An 18,759-nucleotide genomic window follows, 5' to 3' on the forward strand; every position below is an offset into this window, starting at 1 on the left:
CACCTCTCCTGTCTATCTCCCCTCGATCATTTCTGCCATCCATCTGCTGGGACTTTTTTCCACAAACTTTCCAAGGGGAGGGGGGCAAACATATTAATAGAAATCCAGGTGCAATTTCAAAAAGGCGCAACAAAATTTTTCTGAGGGAGGGCTCGAGTTTTGAGCTTTTCAGGACTTAAAAATAACAAATTTTGGTTCATGGTAAGCTGGCTGCTGTACACCAACAGTAGCGGACATCTCAGCCTTCCAGATAGCCTGGATATCCAGCCCATATACTTTTTTTAAATTTTGATATTTCTTATGTTTACGGTCTGGTTTACCTAGATCGTCTGCATTCTGATCTAAGGATGATTATGCAGATATTCTGATTGCTGATTGGTTGGGTCCAAGCAAAACAGAGATCTGAATAGCGTAGCGTGTATAAGAAATTATGCGAGCCATCTTGAAGTGTTGACGCGCTAAGTATTTGTGGACAGTAAGTGGTGAGGACGGATCTATAGATTTTTTAAATCACCGGTTCCAACTTTCATATTATTCCTATCTCTAAAGAGGGGTGTCGGAATTAGAAGACAGATGTCGAGATTAGACCAACTTATGGTACTGTAGTGCTGTTTTGGGTTGGAAGTTTTGTTTTGATAATTTTTTTCTCCAAAATTCACTTTGCACTTACTGTCTAACAGACTTTCCACCACACTGTCTATATTTTATAGTCTAGGCTGCCATTCTAAATTGATTCATCACTGCTGGGGTACCATCTTGAAATTATACATATCATTATGTGCATATTTTTATTATATGCGCATAATATAATATATATTTATTATTCAATTAAGTTTGACCAAACATATTAAGTATAATGGTGCACAAACAATTTCAATAGAAATGTTTTAGATTAAAAAATGGATTTCGAACTGAACAACTCAGGTCTTAATGATCTGCTAAAACATATTTTAAAATTAATGGATGAAAGTGACAGAAGATACAGTGATGCTGACGAGAAAGTTTCAAAATACATGCTGTCAAGAATGAAAAGCTGCAGAAACTCAATAAGACTTCTTAGCTCCATGAAGTCATCGTTAAGGCAAGATTTTGACCAGGTACTATTTGATAAACTATCCCACGTGGTTCCACATATGGACATTTTGGTAGTAATATGGGAAGAAAAACTTAAGGAGAGCAGAGAAAATAAACCTCAGTTGATTGATGTTACAAAGCTCAAATTAGTCCCAGTCCATAACGGGCTCCCCGGTCGACCTGCTTATCATGTAAATTTTGAATTGGTTGATGCCCTGAGAAGTTATCATTTCAATTTGACAACTATTGCACAAATCTTTGGCATTAATCGCACAACATTATGGAGAAAGATGCAAAATGAAGGCTACGATTCCAGCCAAAAATATTCAGATATAACTGAGGACAATTTAGATACAGAAATAGTTCAAATTAAGCAAAGTCATCCTTTAGCAGGTGAAAGAATGGTTTGTGGTATTTTGAGAGCTAAGGGATATCATCTTCAAAGAAGAAAGGTTCGAGAAAGTATACATCGAGTTGATCCTATCAACACTATAAAAAGATGGCTTCAAAAAAATCCAAGATGGGTTTACAGTGTGCCCGGCCCTAACAGCCTTTGGCACAACGATGGCTTGCACAAGCTGATAAAGTTTGGTTTTGTCATTCACGCATGTATAGATGGCTTCTCCAGAATGGTAACATCATTACATTGTGCCACAAATAACTATGCCAGCACTGCACTTCAAGGCTTTTTGACAGGTGTTTCGAAATTCGGCATACCTGCTCGTGTTAGAGGAGATAGAGGGGGCGAAAATGTCCGAATCCTTGAATACATGAGGCAAAAGCAAGGCTATGAAGGTGCTTACATTCAAGGTACCTCGGTACACAACCAGAGAATCGAAAGGCTACACTATGACACCACACACTGTGTCTTAGCACACTTCATTGATCTATTCAAGTATATGGAAGAGAATGGTTTGTTACAACGAGATCGTTTTGCTTTGCATTTTGTCTTCCTTCCAAGAATTCAAAATTCTCTCAATCAGTTTCAAGAAGGTTGGAATCATCATAAATTGTCAACAGAGCACAATAAAACCCCCTATCAGCTTTGGCTTTTGGGGATGATGGATGAGGATAAACAATCACAAAGAGGTGTAAGGAGATTCTATAACGATACAAATGATGATCTATTCGGTGTGGATATGTCTTCCAATTTAAGTTTTATGCCAGACGATTTGTCAACAGTTGAGCTTCACAATGTCACCATCAATAATGAATCATTCATTCTGAACACTCTCAAGACAGAATTCAATCCCACGGATCATGACGGAAACTATGGAATAGCTTGTTTTTCTGCTGTCAAAGAAAGAATCTCTGAACTGTTAGAATCTTTTGATCATTGATCACATTTTCTTTAGGAAACATTATTAATTAAAAAACACATTATTTTTATTTAGTATGTTCTATTCACCATTATGACATGTGTCATTTCAAAAGTATGTTGTAACCCATGGGAGAGTGGATGGGTGGATTATTTTCCATTTTTTCGATTTTTTTTATCATTTTATAATGCCCCCCCCAACTCTGAATTCACCAAAAATTAAAAAAAGGGAGACCCTTCCTCTCATTTTGGTGTCGATACCTACTTGAAGACTTGAAGATTACTTAATTTTCAAAAAAGGGTGGGGGCCCCCCTTAATTTGGTATCGATATCAACTTGACTTTTTAAAATTGTGAGAAAAAAATATTGACACCACCCCCGGCCCTGGGTTTGGTATCTGGATCCTGACCCCCCCTGTTTTCATAAGAAGGGCTATTTTAATCATCATTTTTCATATAATATTTGAAATGAAATATCATACATCTTGTATGGCACTGAATCTTAATAAGCGTTATTTGTAATTTGAAAACACCATTATGTGAGGTCACGTACCTGTAGATAATCCTAAAATCTTCATTTCAGAAATTCAGAAGATAAAATGAGAGTTGGATATAATCTCTTGCCAAAAAATAGTTTATCTGATTATAATTATAGGAAGAGCAGAAAGGACTTTGAGAAAGTATCTATCTGATCCCTTATTTCTACTATTCATTTTCATTTACTCTAAGGTTCCAAATAAACGGGGGGTTGGAAAATTTTCTAGATTTTAATAAACAGGGGTCCCAATAAGGTCCGGGGGGGTTGGAAAATTTTTGAAAAGTTAACAAGCGGGTGGCCGTTTATTTGGAACCTAGAAGTAGTGAACAAAGTGTCTCTTGATTTTTATATTTCTAACTTTATCAAATTAACTAAAATTTTCACTAATAATCCCTTTTTTAGATACAGTGAAAAGAAACATGAGTCGACATAATAAAGAAACATCATTTGTACGCAATGTCCTAGGAGATATTGATAACATCAGCTATACCCCAAACAGACTTTATGACAAGGATAAAACAAAGAAGGGCAAGACCAAGGCTCCACAACGCCTACTTATAAACGTCACGTTTTACCAATATCCTGGGGATGGCATAATGTCGTCAAGAAACAAGGGAATCAAAGAGGCGGTTCTTAAAGTTATTTGCACTGGTACCGCCATTCAGTTGTTTACTGATATGAATGAAGGCCAAGTGAAATCTAAATTAATTGAACATCTAGCCAGAGAAAAACAGACAGAACTAGACAGCAACAAAATAAAACTAATTTATATGAAGAGAAAAGGAAGAGGACAAGCAAACAAAGAACTCGTACCCATTTCTTCTGATCCTGGAGTTGTTTACGATGGGGTGGCAATCAAAGATATTTTTTCTGGAGCATCGGCCAAAAACCTGGTTGTTTTACTTGGTAGCAAAGTAATTTTTCACGATGATGACCAAACAACAACATCTACTCCCAGGGTCAGGTCAAATCGCATTGAGATAAATTCAGATTCGGATTCAAATGATTCAGATGCCTTACCTACTCCATTCATAGGCACCACTTTTAGGACAGGTCAAACTGCGTCAAGTTCAAGTACTCCAGCAAGAATTAAAAGGAAAAAGACAAGCACAGTCTGTGGTCCCAGGAAAGCTGCTAAGAAGGTTTTCTTCATTCATTTTAAAATTAGATGACTGAAATTCAATCCAGACTAAAAGATTTTTAGGCACTTTGAACTATATTATAATGATGCAATAGCTACAGAGGAGCATGGGTTCATTTATAACTTTTGTATATTGCTCTTATTTGAATGATCTTTTACTTTTCAAATTGTGTTTTTAGCTCTTAACTTCAAAATTTTCCTCCTCCAGCCAAACCATGGTCGGGTGCTGTGTCACTAATTTGCATCTTTTTTAGGTTGTAGATGTTGATAATTCCGATTCTATTCCATCATTGGAGCTTGACCAACTTGATGAATTATCAAAAAATGGTAGGCTATTTAAAGTTCTTAAAAAATAATAGGGGTGTTGTATTTTTTTTAAGAAAAGAATTCTTCTGCTTGTCTGTATGGCACCTGATAGCACATCATGAGGGTATTATTTCCTACTCCCTGATTTCTGGTTCAACACTGGGGTGGTTTTTTGTAGAAGTGTGGTGAATAATTTATTTCATGAGGTTGAGAATTTCTTTCGATTTCGTGATTTCAAATTATTGCCTCCTTTACAGCGATTTACAACTACCATTTGATAGATTTCTTTCACTTTTTTATTGTTTTTACAGTTTATGGTACAATTGACCCTGAAGACAATGCTGCCAATTCATTATTGGCAGTTTTGATTGTCCTGCGTCATCTGGCATCTTTCTTGGAAGCCTTGAACCTATCCATTGAAAAAGACGGTCATAATGCAAGCAAGCTTGAACTTTCTTTGGCCCAGGTTAGTTTATGTTTGAAAGAGTACTCTCTATGTGATGAAATAGGTGTTAAACTGTCCAGAAGGGATTGACCCATGTGGTAGTAAAGTATAGCAAAAAGGGGTAGTAATGCATTCAAACTTTCTTTGAGATCCACCCACCCAAATATGTCCCTGTGCTACAAATTCCAGTTTGTGCTCTTTTTTTAACGGAAAAACAGTATCCCTTAAAAAATACATTTTAAGAGATTTGATTTCTCAAATATTTTGTCTCAAAGCTATTTTATAAAAAACAGCAGTAAACGTAAAAAATTTTATAGCTCAATTTAATTTAGAATATGATGGTGTTTGGGGAAGAAAGAGAAAAAATAAAGAAATACAGAAACTAGTATCCACTGCTTTAAGTATTATTTTTAGGTGATGATATTGTTTGAAAATGACAAACTTAGTGATTGCTGGATGATGGCTTTGTCCGAACTAGCTGCTTTATTACACCTTAAAGAAAATAGTGCTAGTGTTGGAGATGTACTCAAAATATTGATGAAAGAATTGTGTAATCTTGATAGTGAGGTGTGTACTATTTCTTGGCATCTTTATTTTTGAATGATAACATTACTTTAATGGAAAAAACTTTCGCGAGGATTAAATTTCGCGGTATAGCTCATCCGCAAAGTTTTAAGGGGAATTAATTTGCAGATGACACTATTGGGACGCAACATTTTCACAATTTTGTGCTTTTACTGCCAAATTTTGCATATTGACTTGTTGAAATTCGCATTATTAAGGCCTCTTTGATGCCAGTAAACATTTTAAAAGTAGTTATTTAACGTTTTCGGAGTTTTTCCAAATTTGGAACACTGCACTGGGACTTAATTTGCGGATGACACCCAAATCCGTGAAATCTGCGAAATTTAATCCCATTAAAGTATCATGACTGCCTTGTTAAAGCAAAAGTTTAAACCCCATGATAATTTTCCGTCAAAAAGCTTCATTAATATTTGATCAAAGTAAGTCAGACCAGTACAGACAGCTAGAGAAACGTTAATTAGAGTACAGTTTTGTAATATCACTTTTTATTAAAATTTAGACATGGAAAGAATTTTTCATCATCCCCTGCTTATCATCTGAACTTATAACAGATTACCGTGGAGAAAATGGCTCTGAACAAATTTCTACCAGAAGTAAGGGATAATTGTTGGTTATCTTTGTTACTCATCCCATCCATGTTACTCATATTTGGAAAATTCTTGCGTACGTACTATATGGACGACCCCTTATGTGAAAATAAATTTCAGTCATGATATAAGCATCACTGCACTTCTGTCTTTTTATTAGTTGTAAGTGACTTACTCTTGGTAAGCTAATTGTGGGAGAGGGTCTAATAGCAGGGTGTGGTCATTAATTTTATTTATTTATTCTAGGGCATCTCGAATCAAAACAGGTTGTACATAAAGATGCAAACTGTTCACAAGCTGTTCCATTCTCATCATTTGGGTGCTAATAGCCAGGAGGGGTGGTATTTCAAGTAAAATTTGTAAATGCTTTTTGGCTGGAAAAAAGGATGGTGTTCCCTACAATTAGCTTGCCAAGAGTAACATCATCAGTCACCAATTGCAACCAAACGGTTTTTGGGTCTGTGATGAAATGTCAAAAGGCATTGAAGTAATGCACATTATGATCTGAATGTGTTTTGGGAGCCAAATACTTTTATTTACTTTTCAGACCCTGAAACCATCAATTTTGAAGATAACGAAGAAGGTAACTTGAAGGATATGCTTAACAGTTTCATTCAAAGGAAAGAAAGCAAATTTCCATATGACGATGACAAATTCGACATTTCTGAGGGTAACTTTTTTATTTGAAATTTAATTTTCGAATATTTCTATTAATTGCTGTGTGGTGAGCAGAGGGAACATTAAAGGATCTCTGGCTCTAAAATATCTAGTTCCCCTGAAATGTTTTTGCCAATGTGCTTTATTTATTCTGTTCAGGGGGGGGGGTACAGCCGCAGGGTACTAACCCATAGGGTACTAACCTGATTTTTAAGAAAAACCCCCTTTTTAGTACCGGGTACTTACTTTTTCTTAAGGAAAAAGGGACCCCCACCCCCCTTTTAGTACCGGGTACTTACTTTTTTTTAAGGAAAAGGGGACCCCCACCCCCTTTTTAGTACCGGGTACCGGCTTTAAAATTACCAAGGAAAATAGGAGACACCACCCTTAAAACTTGCCAAGCATGGTCCCAATCTTTCAAAAGCCAGCAAAAGCAGCTCTTTGTTGTTATTATGACTTGTATATACCATGTTTTTAACTCAGATCCTCTTAAAAGTTCTTTAAATCAAACACAACTTTTAATTACAAAGGTAAAACAAGGAAATTCCTTGGCAAAAGTAAAATATTATATAGCTGTAATAACGGCAATAAAAGTATATATCTATCAGAAGAAGTAAAAATCAAGTTGATAAAAATTGAAGAATAGTATGAAAGCTTGGATTGGATGGATTTCCTTATTTTTTTCTTCAAAAGATTGGTAATTTATTCAAATTATTCAAAACTGTATCAATCTTATGAAAGAAGTTGAAATAGAAAAAGTTGCATTGTTGGCTCTGGTTGGCTTTGCTTAGTTGACCTGCCTCCGTCTTAATTGTCATAAACAGACAAACAAACAAACAAACAAATATAAACAGAAATAAGCTATAGGGTATAATATAAACTGCAATAAACTAAAATAAACTAACCCCTCTAACAAAAACCAGGCTGTAAGAATCATCAGTTTGGATAAGAATTTTATTGTTTAAAAGACAGATTGTATCACTTTGGATGCAACAGCTTGTAATTCTTTTCATCAGAAGGCAATGAGAAACATATACCTCGTTCTAACTTGAGATGTCAAAGCCGAACTATCCTTCTCACTAATTAAAACAATACTGATTTTGAACAATAGCTTTCTTTACATTAGCTATTTCAATATTTGTATAACTTAGTGGTCATAAAATTCTCCTCTTAGAAAGTAGGGAAAGTACCCATGAATTTGAATAAAATAATTCTTTATTGATAGAAACATAACAGTTCTTTTTTCTGAAAACTATTGAAACTAACAACCTCCAAACTTCCCTACATACTTGATAAGCAGGGAAAGTACCTTCAATTGGAAGGGGGAACTTTTCAATACTGTCAGATACTGTCAGCCATAACAAGGAAATCTTTTCTCATCAAAATCCTGAAAGTTGAAGACAAAAAATTAAACAAATGTACCATATTCAGGGCCTGAGTACTTGAAGAAAAATTGAAATGATACCCACCCCACCCTAAAATTGGTACCGGGTACTAACTTAAAATTGGAGATATACCCACCCCCACCCCAAAATTAGTACTGGGTACTAACTTTTTTGAATTTCCAAATTAGACACCACCACTCGGCTATGGGTTAGTACCCTGCGGCTGTACCCCCCCCCCTGTTCTGTTGGGATTTAGGTAATTTTCTAGTTGGTGAGCTGGTACCAAATTATGGCAACTGAACATTTTTAGTTAACTGTTGGCTTTTTAGATCCTGAAAATGGTAAGGACCTTTACCATTTTCAGGATCTAAAAAGCCAACAGTTAACTAAAAATGTTCAGGCAAGCAAAGCGAAAATAATTAGTACTATTATTTGTTTTATTGTCAAAATGCTGACAAAATGATGAAATTTCTTCCAAAAATATTGGCAAAATATTTAAATTTAATTATCGTTAGTCATACTGCAAGTGATGCCTGCGGTATAAAAGAATGTGAACATATGACAGGTGTTATATGTATTATACCTATTATATATCATCAAAGTCATTATAAAATACCCCGGTCTGGAAGTCTTTTGTTTTTTTCTATTGCTAACAGTTAGAGCTTTCGTATGTAAATCGATTTGTTTTGCATACTTTTTGATCATGTGACTAGAAAATAAACCAATCCCAAGAGTCTAAAATGGTAACGTGATCAAAAAGTATGCAAATCGCAACTTGCTTTTTATTTACAACAAAAGAAAATTTGACAATAAAGCTAAAACAATACATTACCAGACCAGGGTTTTTTGTAATGACTATAATATCATCACTCTCACATTACATTTTACTTTCAAAAAGATACTTTTGATCTATGTTATGTATTTTTCGGTAGCCGGTAATTTTTTAATTCCTCAACTTGAATTTACTACTCCCCAACTCATGACTAGAATAGTTTTCAAACCCATTTTGTAGGTGAGAGCGTCTACACGCGAAAATTCTACCAGCGACTTCCAGAACTACTCTTCATGGAATTCCAAGATGATGACATAACTGTAAAGGGATGGTTTTTTTTTTTTAAATTTATTTTTATGTTTAATATTTTGAGACCCAACTGGATCGAAAGCTGTGAGCAAATTTCGAAAAACTTCCAGAATTCTATGTTTAATATCCCTTCCGATTCTTGTTATTGTTAAAAGAGCCTTTTCATAACCATGGTGCCGAAATTCCAGAAGAAATGTTAAACTTTAATATCAATTTCACATTCTCTCTTTCCAGAATCAACAAAAACTCATTCTTGTGGAAGAATTTAAACAAATTGCTTTACAAGACACCCAAACCTTCAACAAAAACAAATACAATCTTGCTGCTGTAGTTGCATTTTCAAAGAAAAACAAATATTTTGTTGCCATTCGTCATCGAAGTCAGAAGTCTGTGTAAGTGAATCTTGCTTGTTTTAAAGCCTTTCTTTCTATGTGAAACCAATTTTTGCATTGCGAGGTTTGTAAATTTCGGTTTTTTGACAGAAAAACTTGTGGTGGACAGCTTTTTGCAGAAATTCCTTTTCTCTTTCAAGTATTTTCAATAAAAACAACAACTATAAAAGTCGCACCTCGTAGTTGCTTGTTGAAATGGAACAGTTTGACTGGTCGGTATAATACTAACCGCACACGTGACCAAACTGAAAATTTGCACACCATCTTAGATGGTCGATATCTATCACTTGTGGAAATTTCAAGTCAAATGCTTAAATAGTTCCTGAGTTCCGGCAAGGGCTGATGTGTATTTTACAAACCGGTCTTCAAAGTACCAAATACTCATAGGACCAAAGTTGACAAATCAGTCTTTAGAAATAAATTTCAGTCAAATCAAATGATCCAATCGGTCAATACGTGATTTTAGCCAAATTTACATTCTGGTCTGTAAAATACCAATCAGACAGGTGGCCGAATAAAAATTTTGCAAATCATCTCCAGTTATCGATATCTGTCACTTGTCAAAATTTAAGGTCATAGCACTTGTCAATGTTGAGATTTTAAGGAAGCAGCCCCCCCTAAGAGTTAATGAACTACCTTGAATATTTAACTTCTTTTCAATTTGATAGCTGAATGAAAATTGATTTTATTTTTTCATATTAATCTAGCAAAGTCTATGCAAATGGATGTATCTATTTTACGAAGGTTTCTCTTGAAACGTTTGCGAAGGAAAACCTCCAGCATTGTCGAAAAGGTATGATTCTTCTTTTAGGATAAAAGATTTTTTTGTCCGATATTGTACTGACATATATTTTTTTTAAACACTGTTAATCCTCTTTCATTTCGTACCAAAACCTGAGATGAAATCAAGATGAACCAAGTAAAATAGTAGCATTCCACGATAAAGGTCGGATTATGGAAATTACCAGCTAGCATTAATAGATATTTTAACTATATTTTATAATAGGAAATATACATTGATTTTCTTTCAGTGTTTGCTATGTACTCTGGTTCAACTGGGACTGATATGAATTTAAACACTTTGGTTGATGAGCCAAGTATTGATTCTATTGAAATGTTTGGAAAATTTTTATTTGAAAGGTGATTCTTTCTTTTCAGTAGCGTAGCTATTATTCGAAAATCTGTTCAAATATTTTATTATATCTTTCATCATATTTTTGCCATAATTCTCTCTTTTATTAGGTTTTACTAACTGAATATGCCCACAAACAAATCAATATATCACTGTAAAATCTCCTGCCAAAGTAAAGTAGTACTTAGGGAAAGGAACTTTCGAAATTCGCGAAGTTATTTCCGCGAAAAAAATATTTTATCTCTAATTTTACTTTTGGTAATGAAATTTTCTTTAAATCGACTGAAGGCCCAACCGCGAAATTTAATCCCCACGAAAGTTTATCCCATTAAAGTAAAGGATTTGCACAGTATGCCGACGTATTTGTATTTTCTTTTAGGTTGTCAACAAAACAGGCCATTCAAGTTAGTGAAAAATCGGTGGGTTAAGTATTTGATTTACATGATTTAGATTATTTACAAAGGTTTTGTTTGAGCCTAAAATACTCAATTTCGGGGATTTTGCGCAGTCAAAGTTGATTGTTTATAACATGCCTCGAAATTTCGTATAAATGATGCTTGAGTTTTCTCAAGATTTGTGTTCATTCATTGCATATTCGTAAAAAGGAACGTGTAGTTTCAAATCATTTTTGCCTCTTTAGAGTACACAGAAGAGTCGCAACAATTCGGAGGAAGGTAGAAACAGTTGTGAAAGAGGTATGAATTTTGTTGAGCTACAGAAACAGGTGGAAAGAGACCTTAACCGCGAAAACGAAAATGACACGATAAGTTCAAGAAATAAGGACCCAGCAGGGTCAATGTACCATGAAGCGGTAAACGGGGAATACCGTACAACAACTTTCATTCTCACCATGTTTTTCAAAACTTAAAGTTACCTTAGTCAGTTTTAATATCAATCGCTTCCATATATTATTTCACTTTTAGAATTCGAAGAAATCAACTCAAAATTAAAGTCCCGTCTCTCACTTATTGAAGGCCAACGTGAGCTCAAGGCATCAATCTTCACATGGGCAAGACATATATTGATGCAGAATCTAAAACGTCAAAACGATGTAGGTTCTATGTCGAAACCAGAAATCATTTCCAATCTACATATGATTTTAAGTGGCAACCCAGGAACCGGAAAAACAATGGTTGCCAGATGTATGGCTGGTAAGTTAAACTTTATCAGAACTATATGACTCAAAACTTATACTCTCCTTCATATTTCCCTAATTTTTTCTGAGAAATATAGATAAAGTTAGGAAGGGAAGAATCCTCAAAATTACTTATTTTTCCTATATTTTGGTGAATAATACGATGATTAGATTGTTGCATCTCTTTTAGATCCAAATTGATTCCTGAAACAGTTAGTTTAGAAAGTATACTTTTGTCCAGCCGTTTAAAATTTATTATTTGTTTATATCAGGAATCTTGTATGATATTGGTTTGTTAGAATCACCGGACATCGTTGAAGTCCAAAAGGAAGAGATTGTCTCGGGTTTTGTCTCGAGCACGTCAAACAAGTGTCTCGAAGTGATCAAGTCCGCGTATGGGAAGGTGATGTTTATTGACGAGGCTTACCAACTATGCCCTAAGAAGTCAATGCAAAATCATGGTGCAGAGGCTCTGGAAACTATTATGAGGTATATGCATCCCTCAATATCAGCTGATATTGTCAACCCGGTGTTCATTTTTGCCGGGTATCCAGCAGACATGACTAAGTTCCTTACCTCTATCAATAGAGGAATGAGTAGAAGGATTAAAGAGCGATTCGAGTTTCTTGACTATACGCCAGACGAATTAGCCAATATTACACTACACAAGATGTTGCGCCAAAGATTGAGCATCCCTTATGGGATAGAAAAAACCCTCGCCGAAGGATTTTCTGTCATCCCTTCTTCTATTAGAGCAGAGCACAACGGTTCATTGTGCCAAGATATGTACAGGGAGGTCGTGGTCTGTCAAGAGTCTAGACTCAAATTCAACGCCTCAATTGACGAATTGAAATCTTACACAAAGGAAGACTTTGAGAAAGGAGTTTATGCAATGTTAAAGAAATTTCAAAGGATCGAGGAAGCCTCTCAACGCATGTCAGTCGTCGAGTACTTTAACTCGACGGAGATTGGTGATGGTTTTAATTTAGCGCTACAGAAATTGTCCGATAAACATAAGCAAAAAATCAATGAAGGAGATGTCTGGCTCCATATTCCAGGTGTTGGAATGATACCAGGCTCACCTGTTACGCCTAAGAAGGAATGAAAAACACATTACGTTTATGACTTTTGTTTATTTTATCCATTTACACGTCCACTTTTTTTTGAACTTAATTTTTGAACGTGACATCCATGAATTTATTTCTTTACGCATATAAACCTCACAATATACATGAAACCATATGCTGGTTCGGTTTTTCAAAACCGCAATCCCAGTAATAAAAAGGGCAAAAGAAAAAAGAAATAAAATTGGAGCACTTATTCGATTTTGTAGTGCAATTAAGGCTTTTACTTCTTAAGCATATTTCGCATGAATCGAGTAGCATAACATCAATCAGATAGATTCCTAAGTACTCTCAGGCACCTATGTAGCACAGTAGACGGAGCATCAAGAATAAAGGCTTTTTCAGGTTTTCTTGGTTTAAGTGAGTTGGGTCTTTTCACTGAGTTTTGCCTTGTTTTATTTTCACTCGGATCGGCTCGATAGCGGAAACGGTCTTCCAGAGGAAGCCAACTTTTTAGGTAGTTTTTAAAGAAAATCTTCTTGTATTTTATTTTTAGATCTTAACTGATTTTTTTAACATGTTTATATTAATGTATATAGATAGAAAAAAGACATTGTCAAGCAAGTTTCAGTGATCTTGATATATAAATACGGATGGCCCCATCCCGGTCCTCATTATAATACCTTGAGGGGTTTAATTTTTTTCGCGAATCGGCCTCTTTTTGAACCAATTTCGTTCATTTTCCTAGGGGTTTTGGCAAATAACTAGTGTTTTCGGCAAAAGTCCAGGTTTTAAGATTTTCGCGAATTAATGGATAAACTCGCGATACTCGCGAAACTCGGAAAATTTATCCTCTTGAGGTATTCAATGATTTATTAGCTTGTACATAATTGTAAAGATTTCAAAAGTTTTTATTTTTCAGCTTTACGTACATAATATATATTCTTATATGTTAGTTTTGGAATAGGTAAAGACTTATGTAATTAATTCTGTGTCCAAATTATTTTGCGTCATAATCCTATTTGTTTCTTCAAGTTGGGAATGGGTACTACCGGATAAATGCTCATAAAATGTTTCCCCAAAGAAAATTTGCTTATGCGATTTTTTAGATTGGCAGTGGTGATTTTTTTGCCTACAATTAACCAAAAAAAAGCGCATCAAATTTTACTAAAATTCATCGTTGGAGTTAACGAACGTGAGTCTTTCTGCCGTCTGCTCTTTACCCCCTTTTTGGTTTTAGGAGTCTTTAATAAGATATTCTTTTTTATTGTTTACGCGCCGTAATTTTTTTCCGTAAGCAGCCCAAGCGTTGATTTACCGGCCCAAAACCTGCGAAACTTGGCGGTTTGAGACTTATGCTTTTTGCCATTATTTTAGAATTTATAGCGGACTGAATTATCGTCTTAAGAAGTTAAAAAAAACTAATAGAGTACCCTTAGGTTCCAAATAAACGGCCCCCCGCTTGTTAATTTATCGAAAATTTTCCAACCCTCCCCCCCCCGGACCTTATTAGGACACCCCCGTTTATTATTCTCTAAGAATATTTTCAGCTGTCAAAGAGAAGGCCCCCCTTATTTTGCTCTAAATAGCCTGATTTTAGCCTATTATTACCTTATTTTTGGGTTTCAGAAGTACAATTTCCAAACCCCCCCCCCCACCCCCCAGGCAATTAGGATCCCCCGTTTATTAAAATCTAGAAAATTTTCTATCCCCATCCCCCCCCCCCCCCCCGTTTATTTGGAACCTAAGAGTACATTGAAGTACAAGCTTTTGAAGCGAAAGAAGTTTCAATGCGAAAAGTTGCACATTTTAAATGCGAAAAAAAGTCCACTTTTAAATGCGAAAAAAAGTCAACTTTTAAATGCGAAAAAAGTCTCACTTTTAAATGCGAAAAATCTACATTTTAAATGCGAAAAATTGTACATTTTAAATGCGAAAAAAAGTCCACTTTTAAATGCGAAAAAAAGTCCACTTTTAAATGCGAAAAAAAGTCCACTTTTAAATGCGAAAATTCTACATTTTAAATGCGAAAAATTGTACATTTTAAATGCGAAAAAAGTCCACTTTTTGAATGCGAAAAAAGTCCACTTTTTGAATGCGAAAAGTTGCACATTTTAAATGCGAAAAAAAGTCCACTTTTGAATGCGAAAAAATCTACATTTTAAATGCGAAAAAAGTCCACTTTTTGAATGCGAAAAATCTACATTTTAAATGCGAAAAAATGCATATTTTAAATGCGAGAAAGTTATATAGTTCGCAGCGAAAGAAAATGGTTTTGCAACAAAAGGCGCGTCATAATGTAGAGGCCAAATCTTTCAAATTTTACCTCTTGGGATCAAAATGTTTTTTATATATATACATAAGGAACATGAGGCTGAATATGGTCTAAAAATTAAGGAAATGTTAAGAAACTGTTCAGACTCAGAATAAGAAATCAAGTTAAGGAACTGTTAAACTTGAACTTGCCCACGTTTACAATAACAAAAGATAAAGTATCGCTGAAACGACATTCAATATTATAACAAAGAGAAAACTAGCAGAAGTTATACTGATACTGAAGTTACATACTAAGCAAATCCTAGCTTAGCAGCTAAGTAAATGAGGAACTCGAAGGAACTTTGAGGCTGAAATTCTCTGGAAAAATGAGGAACTCCAAGCCTTTAAATGTTCTTAACTTTTTGAGTTTTAAGCTTAAAAATGTTCTTAACATGTTCTTATTTTCACCATTTTTTGAACAATTTTGTCCATTTTCCTAAGAAATTGGGTGTTTTAGAATCCCCAACGCCATTTTGGCCGTCGAGGCCTTATGGTCTTATTAAGTTTGTTCTGAAAAATAAAAAAGTGTACTAAGCAAACCCTAACTTAGCAGCTATGTAAATAAGGAACTCGATAAGGAATTCTGAAGCTGAAACTCTTTGGAAAAATAAGGAACTCCAGGCTCGGAGACAAGTTAAGTTTCCTTATAAAAAATGTGAATTGACCAGTCTGCTCACGCTTGTGCTACTAGGGCTTTCAACAGAAATACCAAAAGAGATATCAGTCCAAAATAGAATAATCCAGCAGAGTGGATTTACCTCCAATTAAAAGTGTTGCACCATTCTCACTGATTCGGATGAGTGATCAAAATTTAATAGCAAAATAAAAACACATGTCTAACTGTGCAAGCACGGGTGGGTGGTTGGGAACTACATCTTAAAATAACCCTACCTCAATACTAAATGAACTGTATAAAACCATTCAAAGCAAAATATTTTGATTTATATTTCATCTCTACTTCTGGGTGTTTTTTTATTGTGATTGGAGGAGAAACGTGAATTAGATTTTTTAACATTATTTATTACCATGCCAATGAATTTAAGTTTTTAGAAAGAATAAGTTTTCCATGGCTTTCTAAATCACAGAAGGCGGAAGGCGTGACAAACGGTATCATTTCTCTGATTCACTTATTTTTCTACTCGGGTCAAACGATAATAAATTCCTTAAGGCACCCTGAAATTCAGCTATCTAAATTATACGCATACCCATTTTTTCAAAATACCCAGAGTTTTCAAAGTTTCACCAATCAGAACTTGTTTGACCCGAAAGTTTCCACAGCTAAAGAAGCATCTCATAATAAAACACGAGGAAAATAGTGATTAGCTAAAATAGAATATAGCTAGTGAATAGATCTCAAGCTAAGCTAAAAAAATAAATCAAAGCAAAAAAGGGTTTTATTTTCTCCATATTGACCAACACCCTGTCGTGAGGTAACCATGCTTACTTCAGGTTTAAAGAATATTAAAAACTTATTATAGATTTTAATTAATTAGATAATTATAATCTAGTTAAAGAGGTTTGTAATGATTGAACTTTCGTGCTGCTATGAAAACAATTTCACAAAAGCTCACGAGTATAAAATCAAACGATATGAAAATTTAAAAGACACTCTAGTTAATAAGGAGCATGTTCTGAGTAAATTGTTTGTTGAAATTTCATCTCTTGGATTCTTCCCGAGAAGAATCAAAGACTTTCGAGATTTCTGCAGACAGTTTGCTCAGATCAATACCACACGAATGATGCTTAAAATGTCTGAAGTAGCAATTAGAAGCTCTTATTTTATTTATTGTAGACGAAATAGTATTGAATGGGAAAACCCTGATATACTTAAATTTTATTGATATATTTTTAAAATTAATTTTGACGATAACATAGGATATGGTGGCCAACTTTTGTAAATTGTTGAGATAAACATATCTAATTTTCATTGTATATTTTAGGAATCTTTTTAATTTTTTAAATACTAAAAAAATGAAGTTTAAAAAAAAGTACTATATTAGAATTGCCATTAAAAGCAGCAGATCTTATTCGATAAATTTCCACCAATTGGAGGTCAAATTCTAAAATTCCCGCATTATATTGTTTTTATAGGAACAATTTCATAAATAAAAGAAAAAAATGACAATGTTAAAAAAAAACAGTTTTAGAACCAACCAACTGTGTCCTCAGGGATCTCACCCATATTACACGTTTTTTATAAGAACAAACTATATAAGAATATAAAGCTTCGATTGCCAAAATGTTAAGAACAAGTTAAGAACATTTTAAGGGTTTGGAAACTCTGAAATACCCAATTTCTTAGGAAAATGGACAAAAATGCAAAAAAATGGTAAAAATAAGAACATGTTAAGAACATTTTTAGGCTAAAAACTAAAAAAGTTTAGAACATCTGTAGGCCTGAAAAATTTTGGATGTTCTTATAAAAAAAACATGTACCTTAAAATCACCCCCATTCTAGAAAAATACAAAAAGAACACCTACACTCTTCTCAAACGTTGATACACTATGAAACCTGGCCCTTGAATGACTGAATTTCAGGCAAATCAAGGTTCGAAATAGTAAAAGTAGTTAAAAAAGTACGAAAAAATTGCCCTAAAAATGAGAACGGGGTGGATGAGGCTCAAAACGTGTAATGCACCAAACTTCGTGACCTGAACGCAAAGTAGCATAAAGGCCGGTCTCCACTTTCGTGCGAAATGGGCGACAGATCTTTTCATAACCTTTTTTGCCTGAAGAAAAGATTACGTCATAAAAAAGTTTCGCGCGAACAAAAAAAAGTTGAAGGTAGTTCTACTTTTTTCATCCGTTACGTCAATTTCGACCAATGGAATTGCTTCATTTTTCAACCGACCTTACAAAAACGTCAAAAGTTTTCGTTCATGTCGTGCGAAAGTGAAGATCGGCCTTAAGTTCAAAATTGGCAAGCCTTACACACTCAAAAACTCCTACACCTAACTAGCACACTATAACCGCAAACAATTACAACCACTTCATTTTTGGTTAAACCCACACAAGCAAAATATATGAATTTTTTTCTCTAAATAATAAATCAAACTTTCTCTGAAACCTTCGAAATCTGATTACTTGAACAGCCCGATGACGTCATAACATCCAATAAACATTGCTATGTGAAAATCACGAGAGCTATGGAGAAGTTTTTCTTTCTGATTTCACAGTCCTCAGTAAATTGAAACACCTTTTTATAGACACCTATCTGTTTGATGATGGTATGACCTCGATAGAATATCTCTTTTTAGATTTTTTAAAAATTTATCGTTGGGTAAGAAACAAAAATGGTGAGGTAATCCTTTGCGCCAAGTTCAAGTTCAACTTCTTTTTATAAGGACTACCGACTACAATACTATAAAAATGGTTCGAAATATTGTTTTAATATTGCTCACCTCAACTTCGTTGATTTTCGAACTATATTTGGAGGATCCATTTTTAAAAATCCAAAGGCTCAAAAAATAAGAAAACAGAGATTCTAGCTCAACTGAAGTTGAGAATAGTTACTAAAAATGAGTTTTAATGTCAACGTGTAGAAAGAAACGGAGGTCTTCCGCGCGAGAATTGCATATAGGTCCCGTTAGTTGGGTTACGTCTA

General features: G+C 34.5%; 1 protein-coding gene across 1 annotated transcript; it reads left to right on the forward strand.

Annotated features, from left to right (window-relative positions):
• The first annotated feature begins 3,335 nt into the window (after positions 1–3,335).
• Positions 3,336–13,837, forward strand: LOC136815570 (uncharacterized). The gene is made up of 14 exons (XM_067072023.1): positions 3,336–4,071; positions 4,325–4,397; positions 4,688–4,842; positions 5,236–5,388; positions 5,906–5,999; positions 6,541–6,663; positions 9,048–9,127; positions 9,351–9,508; positions 10,216–10,301; positions 10,540–10,648; positions 11,020–11,059; positions 11,281–11,335; positions 11,564–11,791; positions 12,048–13,837. Exons 1-14 carry the CDS (start codon positions 3,349–3,351, stop codon positions 12,878–12,880), a joined length of 2,910 nt encoding a protein of 969 aa, XP_066928124.1. The 5' UTR covers positions 3,336–3,348; the 3' UTR covers positions 12,881–13,837.
• The last annotated feature ends 4,922 nt before the right edge of the window (positions 13,838–18,759 follow it).

Source organism: Clytia hemisphaerica, unplaced genomic scaffold (genome assembly GCF_902728285.1).
Source record: "Clytia hemisphaerica strain Z4C2 unplaced genomic scaffold, Clytia hemisphaerica genome assembly, whole genome shotgun sequence".
Lineage (NCBI taxonomy): Eukaryota > Metazoa > Cnidaria > Hydrozoa > Leptothecata > Clytiidae > Clytia > Clytia hemisphaerica.

Coding starts and splice junctions, on each gene's coding strand:
- LOC136815570 (XM_067072023.1), top strand. CDS start 3,349: ATGAGTCGACATAATAAAGAAACATCATTTGTACGCAATGTCCTAGGA. Junction 5,389..5,905: donor TGTGTAATCTTGATAGTGAG/GTGTGTACTATT, acceptor ATTAAAATTTAG/ACATGGAAAGAATTTTTCAT. Junction 10,302..10,539: donor CCTCCAGCATTGTCGAAAAG/GTATGATTCTTC, acceptor ATTTTCTTTCAG/TGTTTGCTATGTACTCTGGT.